Consider the following 21,073-nt stretch of genomic DNA (forward strand, 5'->3'; position numbering starts at 1 on the left):
CCATTAACATAATATTGAACACCATTCTTGCTGTTGCACTGTGTTGCCTAGTGGCAATTTTAATAATTTCTTGTCACAATTTCTCACTACACATTGTAAAGGAATGTGAAATATCTTTTGTGTATATTGGGTGTTTTTCAATTTCTTTTGGATTATATTTTAGAATGATATCTGTAAGGACATATTAATGATTCCAAGCGATAGGGTAGTTTTAGAGTTATTTCTTAATATTTCCAAACTGATACATAAGACATTTTTTATTTTTATTCAACAATTAATTTTTACTATATTCTAACTGGTAATGCATGTTACAAAGAAAAACTTAAATCCAGTAGTAAAGGTATCAAAATAGTAATTATTTTCTTTAATCTGTGTGTTTCTTTAATATCCACTGAGAGTATACATTTTCTATAGATATATAAATCTGTCTTTATAAAATGTTAATTATGTACAATATATTGATGATCTTTTCCGGAGACTTGGGATTTGTTTCATGCCCCAGCCCAAAGTTAGTTAGAAGGATGCATTTGATTTCATTATTCACCTCCTCTATTTCTCAGTTTCCTCTAGGAAAATGATGGTTTTGAGTACATGAAAGCAGTAGTGACTACTATTTATTGATAACTTGCTTATTTCCAGTAATCAGTTAAGTACTCTCTATATACTATCTTATTTTGTCCTTACAACAGCCATACAATGTGATTAAGGACTGGCTTCTAAAACACAAGAATGTGCTTTACTTCACAGAATTTGCAATGTTGGAATACATCCTACAAGTGTGCTATGTGAGAGGCACAAGCCCATACACTCAACACACTCGATTCCCTCTGCTTGAATTGTGGATGACCTGGAATCTACCGAGAGGGTCTTTTATGTAACTTAAATGGTAGAGAGGGTGGGAATCGTGTGTTCCTTTGGATCGATCAATTTTCCGATATTTATCTTATATGTGTTTTTGTGTGTTCACAAATTCACTTTAGAAATATTTATTCTGGACTTCCTGTTTGCCATGAGATTTATTTTGTAACAAAACTGAGCCTTGGAATGCATCCACCCAGAAAAGGATAAAAAATAGTTTGCATTATTTAAATTTGTTTATCAATTACATGAAAGACAATCATTTAGTCTAGCCTGCAACTTTGAGAATCCGTTATTAATTTTATTTGTTTGTTAATCAATGTGCCAATCTTCTCACTATCAATTTAATAGTTAGAAATAAAAACTGAGAAAACTAAAATGAACATGGGAACTTAACTTCCACAAACTGGGTTATGGACTGATGGTATCTCATTGGTACCTGGCTTCTCCCCTTGATTTTCCAGAGACAAATCATCTCATATCTCAGCTACTTCATGTACAATATCAAAATAATTGCCATATCTATGTGTTTTAGGTGTTGCAATATTGGATGAGATAATGCATATTAAGGGGTTATCATAGTTTCTGAAATATTATTTTCTACATTTTTTAACATCCTTATTTTGTCTGAGTTGTTACATTTGTAGCATAAAAATGAGAAACAGGGTCATTTCAGCATTAATATTTAGGATCAGTGTGGGAATAAGTTTAGGAATTCCCTGAACTTGCGCAAAATGGTCAAGTCTTAGGACAAAAGCTTAGGAATGGGAAGCCACAGGATGAAAGTGTCCAGGGTAGGTAAACAGGGCGAAAGCGTCCATAACATAGAACACAAGCAGAAAGCTGTTTTCACAGGAAGGAGGAGTCCAGAACAGGTCAACAGATCAACAGGTATTCAGGGCTATAGACCACTGCAACAGGGTGAAATTGCGCAGAGTGGAGCTAATTAGCAAAAGAAAGGTGTCTTGATAACCCTGAGGTAGCATGCTTGGTCTCTCTTATTCCTTGGCAATTTAAGATAAACAGACTCTGCCCGGTGCCTGCTGTAAACAGCCTTCTGCTAGGCAAAGGGATTTTCTTTTGTGTGGAGCCAAAACTCTAAGCAACATATCTTCAAAACCCATTTTCTGTCATACACAGGAGTCAACAATCACTGTTTCATGGATGTCCATCACACTTGTAAGCCTTCTGATCCTAATGAAAAGGGAGCTAGGCCCTTACTTGGGGCTCTTGTCTCCTCCTGGATATTAACCTCTCTCACATTTAATTCTGTGTCTGCTCTCTTGCTGCATAAGAGAGAACATACTCAAAGTCTGTAGCTCAAAATATTGGTCTGTGAAGTATTTAACATAGAACAGGCATTTGGGAATGGTGAGAATTTTGCTAGTTCTGAGAAAACCACATTGAAGTGTGGATAGAAATGGGACAATGGATCTGAAAGGATATTGAATTCTGTGTAATCATAGGTTTTATACAAACAGAAAATAAGAGAATGTGTTTTTTTATCCTGTTTTTAATGTGTGGAACAACACAGGTGACTAGATATAATTTTGACTTTAATTTTTTAATGTTTATTTATTTTTGAGAGAGAGAGAGAGAGTGCATGCCCACAAGTGGAGGAGGAGTAGAGAGAGAGGGAGACAGAGGATCCTAAGCAGGTTCTGCGTTGACAGCAGAGAATCTGACGTGGGGCTCGAACTCATGAACTGCAAGATCTTAACCAAAGCTGAAGTCTGATGTTCAACTCTCTGATCCACCCAGTCACCCAAAGTTTTGACTTTCAAAGTTGTTTATAATGTTTATTTTTCAGAGAGAGAAAGAGAGAGACAGAGAAAGAGGAGAGAGAGAGCATAAACAGGGGAGGAGCAGAGAGACAGGGAGACAAAATCAGAAGCAGACTCCAGACTCCAGGCTCCAGGCTCCCAGCTGTCAGCACAGAGCCTGTAAGGAGACTGGAACACAGGAGCAGGGAGGTCATCTCCTGAGGTGAAGTCGGATGCCCAAGGACTGAGCCACCCAGGCACCACATAGTTTTGACTTTTAAATCTACTTCGCATTTTAAACCTGTGGACTTACAAATGAATTACATTTTTGACAGGAAATACCAGATAAGATTTTATTGTTTAATCTTTGTGCTTTTATTTATTTATTTATTTATTTATTTATTTACTTATTTTTTAATATATGAAATTTATTGTCATACTGGTTTCCATACAACACCCAGTGCTCATCCCAAAAGATGCCCTCTTCAATACCCATCACCACCTTCCCCTCCCTCCCACCCCCCATCAGCCCTCAGTTTGTTCTCAGTTTTTAAAAGTCTCTTATGCTTTGGGTCTTTCCCACTCTAACCTCTCTTTTTTTCTTAGTGAAAGAAATTATTTATGTGTCATAAATTCCATGATACAGTAAAATTTTTAAAACATAAAAAAATTCAAAATTAATAATCAAAGAACCTGTTGTCTTGGAATGATTAAACATGCTCATGGTGTTTGCTCATGTTAAAAAATTCACGAATGTTGTATTGACTGCAATGTTCAACCCAGACTTATTGTAAATATTATGTCATTTAAACTATACCTAGACTTTAACAAATTATTATTAAATCATATATTAGTTCTCAAAAATATTAATTTACTTGAAAATATTTGTGTGGAAAATAACTATTTATAGCTAATAGATATAATAGTAAGGAAATTATTAAAGGTAATCTTTATAGAGTTATTGTATTTTGTCATATGCTATGTACTTGTATGCATTATCTCTTAATTCTAACAAAGAAAAATACTATATGTCATTCCATTTTGTACATAATAAAGCTGAGTTTTAAAAAGATTTAAATTATGTTACCTAAATTTACCTACTACCAATCACTTGAATAGATATTCAAACTCAAGAAGTTTAGTCCTTAAATCTGTACTTCTTTAGCTCATAAAATTAAAGAAAACCATTCTATTGAGTTATGGATCAGGGAGTACAATACTGTTATCTGTTGTCTAATTTTTAAAATGTGCAGTATTAAATGAACCACATAACTTTCTAAACTTTAATTTCCTAATGTTTAAATGTTTACTATGAAGATATTTAACATGACTTTTCATTTGGAAATATAATATAGAATGAATAAAATGATCTTATCACAATGATTATTTTAAAGTCCTATTAACTTTAAATAATTTCTTCTTCAATTGTAAATTCACATAAGACCTGCAAACTCATAATTAAAGTAACTTTTCATCTCGAGAATATATTTAAAGGTGGTTTCAAGCATGGGCATTAGCTGATAATTTTCAATACAAGGACAGAGCACAAAGTGAGACATAACAGATACAAATGAAGCCAGTGTTAGAAAACAGTCTAGCAAAATATCAAGTACCTGAATCTAGAAACAAGGAGACTGACTTTATAGTGGTGGAAACATGCACAAATCTTCCTGGTATCTATGAAGTAAGTGAGCACAATACTTTAGTGTTTTATCGCCCTTACTTCATGTTATATAAACAATTTGTAATTCATGTCTCTATGTCCAGTATGTCCTGACTCTGGGGTTGTGTAATTGGAGAATGTTTATATCAATTTCTTGTCATTCATTAAGACACATATGTGTCTATTCACATCACATAATAAAGAGGTGAACTCCATAGAATATAGGAATTTGCAAAGTATACAAAAAATTAAAACAATGTACCTAAATAACAAAATACACATAAATTACTTAAATCTATTAATAAAATTCAAACAACCCAATAGAAAATGAGAACATAAGATGTTTACAGTGAGTTTGCAGAAGTAACATAAAGTTGAAGATTAAAAGAGTTTCTGCTAAAGTTGAGTTAACAAACTTGTAATTTAAAACAAAATTAATTTTCACTCTTCTGTGATTGGCTGTAATTATTGCACCTCAAAGTAACTAATGGTATCACATGGAAAAACTGAAGCAAAAATCAACAGTTGTTGAGAGTATAAAAGATAGGGATTCAGTTATCTAAAAGACTAAAAGTACTACATTTAGATTATTTATTAGAGGAAATCTTGCCACATTCATCAGGCCATAAATTATATTAACAGAAAATTAGAAGAATTCCAAATATTCATAAATATGTTACACTATAAGTATACCATGTAACAAGATGGGGTAGTAAGTGATAACTTAATAAACTATATGCATATATATATATACATACACATATATATACATATATACATATATATATGGCATATGTATGTATCATTGAAATAAAGCAGAGATTGATATGATCATTATTATGTTTTATTTATAGCTATTTTGATGAATGGTATATCTGTATCATTTAATGATATAATGGGTATTGGTTATAAATGATAGAAACTGAAATCAATGTTAATATTTACAAAAGGTTTTGCCTATCAAAAATTTTACAATGCTTACTAATTAATTTACATAGAAACTAAATAAGGACTTGTAATACAGATTATGAATAAACCTGAAACTTAATGTTGTTGGAAATCATTAACAGATTGCTCTCTTTGAAAAAGTAAATTCGTAAGGAAAAGTTAAATGTCACATAAATATAAAAGAGAAAGTCATTTGCATAAACATCTAATTCTACACAATATATATTTACAGATAAGAAAAAGCTTGAGGCTTCAGGGAAAAGATAATAAATCCCTGAAAATAAATGAGATGCTCCATATTTTATTTCCAGGTGATGTTGTACCTCAGAGTAATTTGGGACATCAATTTATTTGAGCAAGTCTTAAATAACCAGTTAGGTAATTAACCAACTAATCAGTTAATTAAAAAGTAATTAATAATTTAATCAGTTAATAAACTAATCTATCTCCTATCTTTTAGGATGTGTGATTACTGGTAACAAAGTGTTTAAGACTGTAAATAAGATCATTTTTTATGTGCCTCAGGGTTATATTTATTTATAAAACTGGTTATTTTCAATGCACACATTTAATTAAATTCAGAAATTTGCGAGTACATATTAGATATAAAAATTAACTGCTAAGAGGTCTCTAAAATGAGATAAATTCCCTGTAATCACCAGAACACATCATGCTAACATGACCAATATGGTAGTAGGTACTCCAGAACAGAATCTGTGGTAGCTGGAAGCCTGGATATTGGAACCATGGGCTGCATACACATGTAAAATAGAGAAATACAGCTAGTTTTGTTTCTCTCAGCATCAAAATGAGTGCTAGTGATTGCACATTAGTTTGTATATTTTTTAAATTAAAACAACTCCTCATGACATTGAAGGAAATCTTGAGAAACTAATTTAAACATATGAGAAACATGGAAAAGTTATAATTAAGAGATATATCACATTAATATTGGCCAAAATGCATGACTATGAGGCTCTTCCAACACAGAAGTACCCAGGCATTAGAAAACTAGGAAGGCATAATATTTACCAACATCGTGAGTAAATTATGTGTGGCATACCAACAAGATATACAGAAATAAAAGAAATGTAATGTTCACTGCAATGTATACTTGTTATCCAACTTTTGGAAAAAAATATTGTGAAATAACAGCAGAGATGTATGATAGGATGGTAAGGCAAATGTCTTGTCAGGAAATGAAAGGCTAGAGACATAATTATTCCTCCAGATCTCATTTATTTTTACATCATTTGACCATGTCTTCTTAAGAAAATGCATAAGCTTCCTTTCAAACACCTCTCTTTTCCTAATCATTCCTTGTCTTCCAGGCATGACTGGAACCATGGAAGATGCAAATAACACCACAGACATAAACTTCATTCTTCTGGGGCTCTTTAACCACACTCAGACCCATCTGTTCCTCTTTTCCATGGTGCTCATGGTCTTCCTTTCCTCCCTGATGGGCAATGCCCTCTTGATTGTGCTCATCCATGAGGACCTCCGACTGCACATGCCCATGTACTTCTTGCTTAGCCAGCTCTCCCTCATGGATGTGATGCTTGTCTCCACCATAGTCCCCAAAATGGCAGCCAACTACCTAATGGACACCAGATCCATCTCTCCTGCTGGCTGTGGGGCCCAGATATTCCTGTTTCTGACTCTGGGAGGGGGCGAGTGCTTCCTCTTAGCTGCCATGGCATATGACCGATATGTGGCCATATGTCACCCCCTGCGCTACCCCATCCTCATGAATCAGAAGCTCTGCTTGAACATGACCACAGGCTCCTGGCTTCTGGGAGGGGTAGATGGGCTGATGCAAGCTGGCACCACTCTGAGCTTCCCTTACTGCCATTCTCGGGAAATCAACCACTTCTTCTGTGAGGCACCCTCGCTCGTTCGCCTTGCATGTGCAGACACTACATTTTTTGAGTTTTTCATGTATGTGTGCTGCATCCTGATGCTCTTGATCCCTCTGTCTATCATTTTGGCTTCCTACAGTCTCATCCTGGCTGCTGTGCTCAACATGAGGTCCACTGCAGCTCGAAAGAAAGCCTTTGCCACCTGCTCCTCTCACCTGGCTGTCGTGGGGCTCTTCTATGGCACTCTCATATTCACCTACATGCGGCCCAAATCCTACCGTACAGTGGCCCATGACAAGGTGGTCTCTGCTTTTTACACCATCTTTACACCTGTGTTGAACCCTCTTATATACAGTGTGAGGAATAAAGAAGTCAAGGGGGCTTTGAAAAAGTGGCTGGAGAAACATTTTCTGGGACATCTATAGTGGGACTCATTTGCAAAATTGGCAGCAGCCAAAATGAATCCAGATTTTGAAACTTGTGTTATATCAATGTATATTGCTCTCAGTTGGCCAGTTTGTGCTGTTTTTTTTTAACTATTTCATTTATATATGGTAAATTCATTAAAATTTCCATTTGTCCTGCTTTCAGATATTGTCATAGTATTTTTGTTGTAGACTTTGGACCTCAGTAATAAGAATAAATGATTGAGGCACTGTAAGCAAAATATATGTTATACATTGATAAAAGAAAGGGGATTTTCAACTTTTAATGTTTGTGGGCCCTGATCATGTGCTCTCAGGAAAGCCAAACTTTACCATTACCAAGTCAGCTAATCTCACAATATGGGTTCAATTTCTGCCCTGGGAGCCCATGTACATCTACTTCATTTATAAATAACTTAAAAGGGAGGATTCCAAAAATAAAGTAAACAGTAAAACCTTCTTGGTTCACATGAGACTGAAGTCAGACAATCCTGCAGATATGGTTAAGCCTTAAGGTTATAGTCCTATAAGATAAGGTCTATAACTTTCTAAAATACCTTTGATCTAGTGATTGTAACATTTTATGTTTTCTGCTATTAGTGAAGATTGTGTATCCCAGTCAGCTGTCCTAACTTGAGCTGGGAGATTTTTTTTTTCTTTCAGAGATCCTAAAAGATTTGTTCATTTTGTACCAACAACATCAGCCATTTGTATGTGTGTTTGTGTGTGTCTGTATAAAATTATGAGGATGAATTATTTAAAGAGTGAATAATTATTTTTAAAAAAGCAATGTATATACTAGCTTCTATAATTTTTATAAAAATTTTCAAATAAATTAGAAATGAAATAAATATGAAACAAAATACATAAAACTTGTAGAAGATATATACATATTTATATACTTACAATAAATATTTATATATTTATATATTTATACAGTTTATATACAGTTTATTGTCAAGTTAGCTAACATAGACTATATACATTGTGCTCTTGGTTTTGGGGGTAGATTCCCATGATTCATTACTTACATATAGAACCCAGTGCTCATTCCAACAAGTGCCCTCCTCAGTGGCTATCACCCATTTTTCCCATCGCCTACCCCTCCGTCAACCCTCAGTTTGTTATCTGTATTTAAGAGTCTCTTATGGTTTGCCTCCCTCCCTCTCTGTTTGACACTATTTTTTCCTTTCCCTTCTCCCATGGTCTTCTGTTAAGTTTCTCAAGTTCCACATATGAAGGAAAACACATGATATCTGTCTTTCTCTGACTGACTTATTTCACTTAGCCTAATACCCTCCAGTTCCACCCATGTTGCTGCAAATGGCCAGATTTCATTCTTTCTCATTGCCAAATAGTATTCCATTGTATATATAAACCACATCTTCTTTATCCATTTATCAGTTGGTGGACATTTGTGCTTTTCCCATAATTTGGCTATTGTTGAAAACACTTCCATAAACAAAGGGGTACATGTGCTCCTATGAATCACATTCCTGTATTTGTTGGCTAAGTTCCTGGTAGTGCCATTGCTGGATCCTAAGGTAGTTCTATTTATTTATTTATTTATTTATTTTTTGAGGAAGCTCCACACTGTTTTCCAGAGTGGCTCCAACAGTTTGCATTACCACCAAAAGTGCAAGAGGGTTCCCATTTCTCTAGATCCTCGCCAGCATCTGTTGTTTCCTGAGTTGTTCATTTTAGCCACTCTGACCGGTGTAAGGTGGTATCTCAGAATGGCTTTGATTTGTATTTCCCTTATGATGAATAATGTTGACCATCTTTTCATGTGTCTGTTGGCCATCTGGATGTCTTTTTTGCAAAAGTGTCTATTCATGTCTTCTGCCCATTTCTTCACTAGGTTATTTGTTTTTTCGGTGTTGAGTTTGGTAACCTCTTTATAGATTTTGGATACTAACCCTTTATCTGATATGTCATTTGCAAATATCTTTTCCATTCTATTGGTTGCCTTTTAGTTTTGTTCATTGTTTCCTTTGCAGTGCAGAAGCTTTTTTTATCTTGATGAGGTCCCAATAGTTCATTTTTGCTTTTAATTCCCTTGCCTATGGAGATGTGTCAAGCAAGAAATTGCTGTGGCTGAGGACAAAGAGGTTGTTGCCTGTTTTCTCCTCTAGGGTTTTGATGTTTTCCTGTCTAACATTTAGGTCTTTCATTCATTTTGAGTTTAATTTTGTGTATGGTATAAGAAAGTTGTCCCATTTCATTCTTCTGAATGTCGCTGTTCAGTTCTCCCAGCACCATTTACTAAAGACCCTACATTTTTTTCCATTGGATACTCTATCCTGCTTTGTCAAGGATTAGATGACCATACCTTTGGGGGTCCAGTTCCAGATTCTCTATTCTATTCCATTGGTCTATGTGTCTGTTCTTGTGCCAGTACCGTACTATCATGATGATTACAGCTTTGTAGTTTAAGCTAAAGTCTGGTATTGTGATGCCTCCCACTTTGGTTTTCTTCATCAGCATAACTTTGGCTATTCAAGGTCTTTTGTGCTCACATCTAAATTTTAGGATTTTTTGTTCTAGTTTTGACAAGAATGCTGGTGCAATTTTGATTGGGATTGCATTGAATGTGTAGATTGCTTTGGGAAGTATTGACATTTTAACAGTATTTGTTCTTCCAATCCATGAGCATGGAATGTATTTCCATTTCTTTGTGTATTCTTTAATTTCCTTAAGAAGTTTTCTATAGTTTTCAGCAAACAGATCTTTTATATTTTAGTTAGGTTTATTTCTAGGTACCTTATGTTTCTTGGTGCAATTGTAAATGGGATTGATTTCTTGATTACTCTATCTGTTGCTTCATTATTGGTGTATAGAAATGCAACCAATTTCTGTACATTGAATTTGTATCCTGCAACTTTGCTGATTTCATGTATCAATTCTACCTGCTTTTTGGTGGAGTCTTTTGGGTTTTCCATGTAGAATATCATATCATCTGTGAAAAGTTAAAGTTTGACTTTTTATTTGCCAGTTTGGATGCCTTTCATTTCATTTTGTTGTCTGCTTGCTGAGGCTAGGACTTCCAACACTATGTTAAACAACAGTGGTGAGAGTGGATATCCCTGATATGTTCCTGATCTTAGAGAAAAATTTCTCAGTTTTTTCCCCACTGAGGATGATATTAGCTGTGGGCTGTTCATATATGGCTTTTCTGATGTTAATGTATGTTCCTTGTATCCCGACTTTCTTGAGGGTTTTTACTAAGAAAGGATGCTGCATTTTGTCAAATGAATTTTCTGCATCTATTGAAAGGATCATATGGTTCTTATCCTTTCTTCTATTAATGTTATGTATCACAGTGATTGATTTGTGAATATTGAGCCAGCCCTACAGTCCAGGAATGAATCTCAGTTGATCATGGTGAGTAATTCTTTTTATATGCTGTTGGATTTGATTTGCTGGTATCCTGTTGAGAATTTTTGCATCAAGTTCATGAGGTATATTGGCCGGTAATTCTCATTTTTACTGTGGTCCCTGTCTGATTTGGGAATCAAGGTAGTGCTGGCTTCATAGAATGAGTCTAGATGTTTTCCTTCCATTTCTATTTTCTGGAACAGCTTGAGAAGGATAGGTATTAACTCTGCTTTAAATGTCTGGTAGAATTACCCTGGGAAGCCATCCAGCCAGGGACTCTTACAATTGTTAGGGGATTTTTGATAACTGGTTCAGTTTTTTCATTGGTTATGGGTCTGTTCAAATTTTCTATTTCTTCCCATTTGAGTTTTGGTAGTGTGTGGGTGTCTAGAAATTTGTCCATTTCCTCCAGGTTGTCCATTTTATTGGAATATAATTTTTCATAGTGGTCTCTGATAATTGTTTGTATTTCTGTGGTGTTGGTTTTGATCTGTCCTCTTTCATTCATGATTTTGTCTATTTGGGTCATCTTTATTTTATTTTTGAGAAGACTGCCCAGGGTTTTATTAATTTTGTTTATTTTTTCAAAAAACAACATTTTGGTTTCATTGATCTGTACTCCATTTTTTTATTTGTTTTTGTTTTTTTGATTGTATGTTGTTTAATTCTACTCTAAACTTTATTATTTCTCTTTATCTGGTGCCTTTGAGGTTTCTTTGCTGTACTGCTTCTAGTTCCTTTAGGTGTGCTGTTAGATTTTGTATTTGGAATTTTTCTTGTTTCTTGAGATAGACCTGGATTGCAGTGTATTTCCCCCTTAGGACTGCCTTTGCTGCATCCCAAAGGTATTGGACTGTTATGTTTCCATTTTCATTTCCTTCCATATATTTTTAAAATTTCTTCCTTCATTGCCCATTTGACCCCTTTATTCTTTATCAGGATGTTCTTTAACCTCCATGCATTTGGAGGCTTTACAAATTGTTTTCTTGTGGTTGATTTTGTTTCATAGCATTGTGATCTGAAAATATGCATGGTATGATCTCAATTATTTTATATTTATTGGGGGTTGTTTTTTGATCCAGTATGTGATCTATCTTGGAGAATGTTCCATGTACACTAGGAAAAATGTGTATACTGCTGTTTTTGATTGAAAAGTTCTGACTATATCTGTCAAGTCCAGCTGGTCCAGTGTATCATTCAAGGGCATTTTTATTTGTTGGTTTTTTGCCCAGATGATCTGTCCACTGTTGTAAGTGGAATATTAAAGTCCTCTGCAATTACCGTATTCTTATTAGCAAGATCGTTTATGTTTGTGATTAATTGATTTTTGTATTTTGGTTCCTTCATGTTGGGAGCATAAACATTTACAATTATTAGCTATTCTTAATGTATAGACCCTGTAATTATGATATAATGCCCTTCTTCATCACTTATTACAACGTTTAGTTTAAAATCTACTTTGTACGATATAAGTATGGCTACTCCAGCTTTCTTTTGACTTCCAGTAGCATGATAGATCATTCTCCATCCCCTCATTTTCAATCTGAAGGTGTCCCTTGGTCTAAAATGGGTCGCTTGTAGGCAGCATATAGAGGGATTTGTTTTTTTATCCATTTTGATACCCTATATCTTGATGGAACATTTAGTCCATTTACCTTCAGCATTATTATTGAAAGATATGGATTTAGTGTCATTGTGATATCTGTAGGTTTCATGCTTGTGATAGATGAATGTCTAGATCCCATTTGAGTTGTCTTGACTGACCCAAAAATGAGATGTCCACCAAAATTTGCCTAAACAAGCTTATGAGCAAAATAATATAGTATTATTATTTTAAACCACTAACATTTGTATTGGGTTGCTATGCAACTATATTACCTACAACATACATATTTTGATTCATGGAAAAGGAATGGGGCCCAAACTAGTACTAACATTATGTCATATTTTCATAGGATCAAGTGTCAGTCAGAATACAAAAGAAATAAGCAAGCAAAACAAAACAAAACTCAAAGAAACTATTAGCAAAAATATAAGGGCTTTGAGAAAACAGTTTCTGACACTAATATAATACTACATGTTCATTGTACTTGAAATTAAAAAATGAATAACAACAATGTCACTCATTATCAGGGAAATGAAAATTAACACTACAGTAAGATATTACCTCACTCCTGTCAGAGTAGCTAAAAAAAAAAAAAAAGAATTAACAATTGTTGGTGAGACTGTGGAAGAAAAAGATCTCTCATGCATTGCTGGTGGGAATCCAAAGTGGTGCAGCCACTCTATAAAACAGTATGCACTACTCTATGATTAAACAATCACATTACCCACATAGTGGGTATCTATCCAGAGAATACAAAAATACTAATTTCAAGGGCTATATATAATCCTATGTTTACGGCAGCATTATCTACAATATCCAAGTTATGGAAGCAGCCCAAATGTCCAGTCCTTCAATTAATGAATGGATAAAGAAGAAGTGGTATGTGTGTGTGTGTGTGTGTGTGTGTGTGTGTTATTTAGCTATAAAAAATTATGAAATCTTGATATTTGTAGCAAAATGAACAGAGCTAAAGAGTGTAACGCTAAAATAAATCAGTCAGAGAAAGACAAATACCCTTGTGGACTTTAAGAAGCAACAACAAAAAATGCACAAAGGGAGAAAAGATAAGACAGAGAGGGACAAAGGAAGAAAATTAATTATAGAGAACAAACTTATGGTTTGCAGAGGGGAGATGAGTGGCAGGAATGGTAAAATAGGCAAAGGGGATTAAGAGTACATTTAAACCTTAATGAGCACTGAGTAACGTATAGAATTGTTTTTGCTTTGTTTTGTTTTTTAGAACTGTTACATCACCATATTGTACACCTGAAACTAATATAACATGGTGTTAGCTATACTGGAATTAAAATAAAAACATAGTAAAAAAGTTTTATAGGCTATAATTCAACATATGTGCTCTTTCCTTGACCCTCAGTCTCTTTTCAGTAGGGGTCCTGGAAGTAGCTGATATTTTCCATGGTTCCAGTTCCCATGAGACAACTACCCTTTCTATGGTTCTATATATTGCTTGCCATTTTGCTTTCAAATTCTACATGAAGGACCCATTCATGAGCTCCAGGAAGTCACTTTGTGCAGGGGCCTCCATTTATCAAGGTGATTAAAACTTTCTGTGGTTGCTAGTTTCTTTTCTCTATGTGGCTCTTTGGTGCTCCCTTCTCTTCTTAAATTAACTTTCTGAATTTCTTTGTCTCTGTTTGAAAATATATAAAGTGATTTCCATTTCTATACCTGGACACTCATAAGAATCTCCTTTTTGGAAGATGAGGAAATTAATCACAGAAAAAAATTAAAGTTTTGGAGGTGAAAAGTGACAAACTTCTGAAGCATACACTTCTCATGGGCAAGGACTAAGCAACAGAAAAATGAAAAAAAAAAGTGCTATCTCTAAATTCCTTGGCTTAGGATTGGTAAAAGGACATTGCCAGCCATATAGAATTGAACAGAACAAATGATTACATGTCTTGACCCATATATATGGGGTGGGTACTTCACTCCTCTCATAGAGACCAGAAGAAATCAGTGAATATTAGTATAACAATATTTTATCATCCACAGATTCCAAATACACATCCTCAGGAAGGTTACTGAGAAAACCACTTAGCCACAGAAGATCACTTTCTAAAATTATCATAGTAAATAGGTAATCATGATATTGTAAAGGAAAAACAAACAAACAAACAAAAAAACAACATTCCAGAGGAATGATACAAGAACAACGATGAAAAAAAAAGTGAGAACAATATTCCAAGAAAACAGAAAAGTAGCTTTATTTATGAATGTTCTTAATCTACAATATAGAAGGCAGCCAAATACCTGCCTAATGAGAGTTGAGAATATCTAAGAACCAATTCCTTTTGTTTCTCCTACTTTTGACTTCTCTATATGTGTTTATTGATGTTATCCGGTCCTTAAATCACCAAATGTTTTGGGGATTTTGATGAATTGCATTTCACAGGTGATCTGATAAAAGAAATCATATCTAGACTTGCTTGGTACTTCCTGATCACCATAACTAAAGGAAACTTTTAGTTGTCTCCATTTTGGAGAGCTCAACTTATTTTGTTGGAGAAAATTAAATGAGTCAAACACTTGTTAATCAGAAGAAAGAACTTGTTGATTCTAATGTTTTATAATAATCTGGACTTCCTTCTTCTGGACTAAGAATCATACTGCACTTCCCCTGTCCTTGTAATATGGGGTGGACTGTCGCACATCAAGGAAATAAGCATGTATAACACCTGACTAGGTGATTTAAGATCAAATAACTGACCTTCCATGTTTTCTTTTCACATGCCTCAGACTGCTGATGTTTATGGTGAGAGAAGTATGATTAGCTGCATCATCTTTGTTATTTTATGACATAGGGTTTTATGACATAGGGACTTTTAAGCCATTATTGGTTAAACAGCATAATTTATCATAATGTATTTCCCAGACTCTAGACACTCATATATTGATTGACTTATTTCTAGTTTATACATTGTGTCATTTCAATGAGAAATTGTGGGTGTATATAAATAAGTAATATGCATATGTAAAAAATATATAGGGGTGCCTGAGTGGCTCAGTTGGTTAAGCATCCAACTATTGATTTTGGCTCAGGTCATGATCTCATGGTCATGAGATCAAACCCTGAATCAGGGTTGGTGCTGATAGCACAGAGCCTGCTTAGGAAACTCTCTCTCTCTCTCTCTCTCCCCCTCACCCACCTTCTCTGTATCTATCTCTCTCAAAAAAATACATATATATACCCAATTGGCACATAGTCTCTGACATAAAATATTTGAACATACGGAAGTGAGGTATGATAGAAAATTATATATATGTGAATAAAAAGAAATACACATGCTTTTCTCAAAATCCTTCAATTACTTAGGAGGACAAGAATATAAAAGGATTTTGAAAAATCATATTTTAAATTTTCTGTCGACATATTTTAGTAATAAAATTATTGTTTTGAAGTGTAAACAAATTTTATTCTTTCAACTTTTCAAAATAAACACTGAGTGTATCAAAATAAGCCAGGCTTTTAACTTGTGTTAACTATGCCTGTCTTCAATAATTCTGGGGGACAGAAAGCGGTTATAGAATGTAGTAAATTTCTCACAATGCACAGTGTCTGCTTGGAATTCTCTCTGTCTCTCTCTCTCTCTCTGTCTGACCTTCCCCTACTCATGCACCCTCACATAATAAGTAAATAAATAAATAAGTAAATAAGTAAATAAAGTAAATAGATAAGTAATAAGTAAATAAGTAAATAAATAAATAAGTAAATAAGTAAATAAATAAATAAGAAGTAAATAAGTAAATAAATAAGTAAATAAATAAGTAAATAAATAAATAAACAAATAAAAAAGAACAGGTCCTGTAGTGCCCTGCAGGGTAGTGTCCCCTGATAACTAGAACCTGATGCTTCAGCAGCATCTCATATGTGTGTTGCGTTCATCCTGCTACTGTGTCTGAGTACCATTTCCTTTCAGTCTAGGTATGTGCACTGACTCTTGTTGTGGGCTGCATTTGCTCTCTCTGATGTTAGAGAGACCCAGGCTGGTTGGTTCTGAGGGTAGTGGGGGGTGATGGCAAATTTTGCACTGAAGCACTAGTCCTAGGCCAGATTCCTGGAGCATGATGCCCATCAGGGGCTTGACACATGGAAGCTGTGGCTGGGTGGGGGCTGCATGACATTGACAAAATTTTCAGAAAGCCAAGCGTCAAAGCCAAGTAGGCTTGGAGTGGGCATATCCTCAGGAGAACTGATGTGCAAGGCAGACTGCCAGCAGCTTAGGTAACAAGTGTCTGTGCAGGACCACTTCTAGAAGGTGACTGTGTTTCTCTGTTGTGGGGCAGGAGAGGAAAATGCTCCCAGCTCCTTTGTTCCTGGAGAAGTCTCCAACACGCTACAAAATCAGTGCAAACAGGTCTCCTTTTCATTTCTTTCCAGCAAACTCTGGCCTCATGTCACCTCCTTGTGGGCTGTGGTCTCCCTAAGGGTGGGAGCCCCGCTATTACTTACCCCCCTGTCCCACCCAGGGCTCAGTCAGCTGATTTTAAAACTCCAGGCTTCAAGTCCTGGTGGTTATACAAACCATGGAATTTAGCCCCTCTGGTTTTCAATATCAGATGTTATGAGGAATTATTCCTATGTGAGCTCCTTGGCACTTTTCCCACTCTGAGCTGACAACTCCCTTCTTTCTGTGGGCAGATCCCAACCACCACTTCCACCCATCCTAGCCTGTCTGGTGTGGTTTGTCTACATATAGTTGTGGAGTGGAGTCTGTTCTTCCAGTCTTCACATGGCTCTCTGGGTTATTTACTTACATGTGAGTGATAACTAGTTGTACACATGGGATGAGGTGAGTTTGTGTCATCCTCCTACTCTCCTATCTTCTCGGTCTCTTTTTAACACCCTATTAAGTCTTTTCTCCTCAACAAAATTTAAACGAGTGGCAGAACCTGATAAATCTACTCTTTAATGTATTTTTAAATCATGGGGCGCCTGGGTGGCTCAGTCGGTTGAGCGCCCGACTTTAGCTCAGGTCATGATCTCACAGTTCGTGAATTCAAGCCCCGCGTCGGGCTGTGTGCTGACAGCTCAGAGCCTGGAGCCTGCTTCAGATTCTCTGTCTCCTTCTCTCTCTGCGCCTTCCCCGCTCATGCTCTGTCTCTCTCTGTCTCTCAAAAATGAATAAACATTAAAAAAATTAAAAAAATAAATCGTTATTATTTTCAAAGTCATTTGTGTACATTTTATTTTTCATTTTAAATGATTTTCTCTTATTTTAATGAATCACAGATTTCTGAAAGGGCAGATGAAAGTATATTTAAGTTCTGGAACCTCTAAAATTCTTGAAAATTAAACATTGTTGGCATCCACTCATATTTTGCACTACTAGCATATTTCTTTAACTTTTTAAACGTTTATTTATTTTTTTTGAAAGAGAGAGAGACAGAGCACAAGCAGGGGAGGGGCAGATAGAAAGGGAGACACAGAATCTGAAGCAGGCTCTAGTCTCTGAGCTGTACGCACAGAGCCTGACACGGAGCTCGAACCCACAAACCATAAGATCATGACCTGAACAGAAATCAGATGCTTAACTGACTGAACCAGCCAGGCACCCTGCAACACTAGCCTATTAATAAGAAAGTAATTTTAGCAAAATATGCCAATAGGCCAAGCCCCTTAATAGAGCACAGTAGACAGTGATGCAAACTGAGCAAGTTTGATATTGTCAGACAAGAAGAGGGGTTTTAGGATGATGTTGCTCAAAGGGGATGCAAATCAAGCTTGTTGGGAGTCATCTTTTTTACATGAGTAGACCATACTAATATCTTACTATTTAGTAATTTGTTTATGAATTTTGAACTCCAGAAAACCTGCAGTTAAATTACACCTTCTATACATTTTACATATAAAATCCATTCTGTTATCTATGTTACAATCTGAGGAAATAAAATGAATACCACCTTAATCAGATTAAAGCTCTTGTACTAGTTTGTCAGTACAGTCAAAAAAATGATTTAGGTGTTACTATTTTAGTTTGTACAGGGGAGATTGATTAATCTTCCCAGTATCTTGGGGAAGAAATGTTGTTTATTCAAACTTTTTCTTAATACAATCATTTATAGCATAAAACAATTAAAAGTGGAATTAACCATACGATCCAATAATCTCATTGATGGGTATTTAACCAAAGAAAATGAAAACTCTGATTCAAAAATATATATGGACCCTGATATTTATTGCAGTATTATTTACAATAGCCAAGATTTGGAAGCACCCTAAGTGTTCATTGATAGATGAATTGATAAAAATGTGGATAAAGAAGATGTGGATAGACACACACACACACACACACATACCTACATATATACAACAGAATATCACTTAGCCATAAAGAAAGATAAAATCGTGCCATTTACAAAAACATGGAGGGATCTAAAGGGTATAATGCTAAGTGAAATAAGCCAGTCAAAGAAAGACAAATACACAAATCAATGTAATCTTAGTCATGACTGAAGGCAAAACATTCACACATACACTTTCTCCGGGCTCCCTTGACTACACTGTTCCTCAGACTGTAGATAAGGAGGTTTAGCACAGGGGTGAAGATAGTATAGAACACTGACACTACTTTATAATGGTTAGCTAACCTGTAGCATTTGGGTCGCATGTAGATAAAAATAGCAGCTCCATTAAACAGTCCCATCACAGAGATGAGAGTAGCAGGTGGCAAAAGCCTTTTTGCGGGCTTCTCTAGAACACATCTGGAGAACTGCAGCAAGGATGAGACTATAGGAAATCAGAATGAGAGAAAATGGGACCAGGATAATTATTAACATACAACAGACATACATCACATGTTCAAAGAAAAACATATCAGCAGAAGCCCAGGGGCTTCACAGAAGAAATGATTGATCTCATGTGTATCACAAAATGGAAAACTTGGGGTGCCTAGAAGACTCAGTCAGTTAAGCATCTGACTTCAGCTCAGGTCATGATCTCTTGGTTGGTGGGTTTGAGCCCAACATCAGGCTCTGTGCTGACAGCTCAGAGCCTAGAGTCTGCTTCAGATTTTGTGTCTTCCTCTGTCTCTCCCCCTCCCCTGCTCACGCTCTGTCTCTCAAAAATAAATAAACGTTAAAAACTATTTCTTAATGAAAATGGAAAGTTCAGGGCAGCAGAAGCCTGCTATAAGCTGACCCAGGAACCAAGACACCACAGTCATTCTCAGGCATAATTGCCAGCTCATGAGGACAGGGTATTTCAGTGGGTGGCAAACAGCCATATAGTGGTCATAGGACATGGCTGCTAAGAGGAACCCCCCCCCTTCCCAAAGTGTGGAAGAAGATCAGCAACCCAAGACCAGCATATGAGATGGACTTCTTGTCAGTCAAGTTGTCAGCTGCAATTTTGGGCACAATGGTGGAGACCAACTCTATGTTCATGAGGGAGAGTTGGCTCAGTAAGAAGTACATGGGCTGTGTATCCAGGCATCTTGATGAATCAGGAGAATCATGAGGATCTTGCCCACTGGGGAGGTGAAGACAGATACATCACAAAGAGAACTAGGTGTGGTTAAAGAGTCCTAGGAGAATAAAATATGAGGTGGTGTTCTCATTTTTCATAATTTCAAAAAGTGTGACACTGCAAATGAAGAAATAGATGACAGAGTTTTCACCATTTACAATACTCTATTTGATTTACATATTTCTTGATAGGTGCATGTTTGAAAATTATAAACCTGCTTTACATCTTTCATCTGCCATTTACAAACATTTTAACTTGGACATAAAATTATTTATAACTTTTTTCCAATTTTTTTCATTTTCAACATTTTCTAAATAAGTATCCCTCAATTTTATTATTAATTAATTGGCATAATGAATAAACATTCTTGATAAATTGCAATTATATAATAAGTGCGTCTTTGCATCACTTAACACCCATATAAGTGAACAGGAGGACATTATTCACATAATTTGTAATTTACATTTGTACCTTTGCCATATATCATCGCCAATATTATTAGAAGCTGAGATCAATTAATGTGTTTAACTATATAAAAGCTAGGTCTTTTATATGAGAGTTATACATATATAACTTATCAAAAGCTTTTTAAATTTATTTTTTAATTCCAGTATAACATACAGTGTTACATTATTTTCAGGTGTACAACATAGTGATTCAACAATTCTATACATTACCCAGTGCTCATCAAGGTTAATGTACTTTTAATCTCCTCAGCTATGTCACCCATTCTCCCACCCACCTCCCACTGGTAACAACCACTTTGTTCTCTATTTTTAAGAGCCTGCTTCTTTTTGTTTGTCTCTCTTTCTCTTTGTTCATTAATTTTGTTTCTTACATTCCAATTGTGAGTGAAATCAACTATACAGACTCTTAGGGATTTCCTGCAGAGAAGTTATGTATACATTATATTTCTACCTGTTACTATTTTAGTTTGAAATGCAGAGAGACATCCCTACTTTGGATCTTTTACAAAATTGTCATCCACAAATCAAATTGGGGAATGCTAAAAATATGTTACTCACAAATCATTAGAATGTTTTTACACCACACCCCACAATAATTTTTTTTTATTTTTTTT

The 21,073-nt window shown here is 35.4% G+C and overlaps 1 protein-coding gene and 1 pseudogene across 1 annotated transcript; one reads left to right on the forward strand and one right to left on the reverse strand.

Annotated features, from left to right (window-relative positions):
* The first annotated feature begins 6,577 nt into the window (after positions 1-6,577).
* LOC106974536 (olfactory receptor 2T33-like) lies at positions 6,578-7,519 on the forward strand. Its single transcript, XM_015071794.3, has one exon. It carries the CDS (start codon positions 6,578-6,580, stop codon positions 7,517-7,519), a length of 942 nt encoding a protein of 313 aa, XP_014927280.3.
* Positions 7,520-18,967: 11,448 nt separating this feature from the next.
* On the reverse strand, positions 18,968-20,090 carry LOC106974525 (olfactory receptor 2T8-like; annotated as a pseudogene).
* Between the last annotated feature and the right edge of the window lie 983 nt (positions 20,091-21,073).

Source organism: Acinonyx jubatus, chromosome A1 (genome assembly GCF_027475565.1).
Source record: "Acinonyx jubatus isolate Ajub_Pintada_27869175 chromosome A1, VMU_Ajub_asm_v1.0, whole genome shotgun sequence".
In the NCBI taxonomy this organism is placed as follows: domain Eukaryota; kingdom Metazoa; phylum Chordata; class Mammalia; order Carnivora; family Felidae; genus Acinonyx; species Acinonyx jubatus.

What these genes read in the sequence shown, in the direction of transcription:
- LOC106974536 (XM_015071794.3), top strand. Translation starts at nt 6,578, where the DNA reads ATGGAAGATGCAAATAACACCACAGACATAAACTTCATTCTTCTGGGG.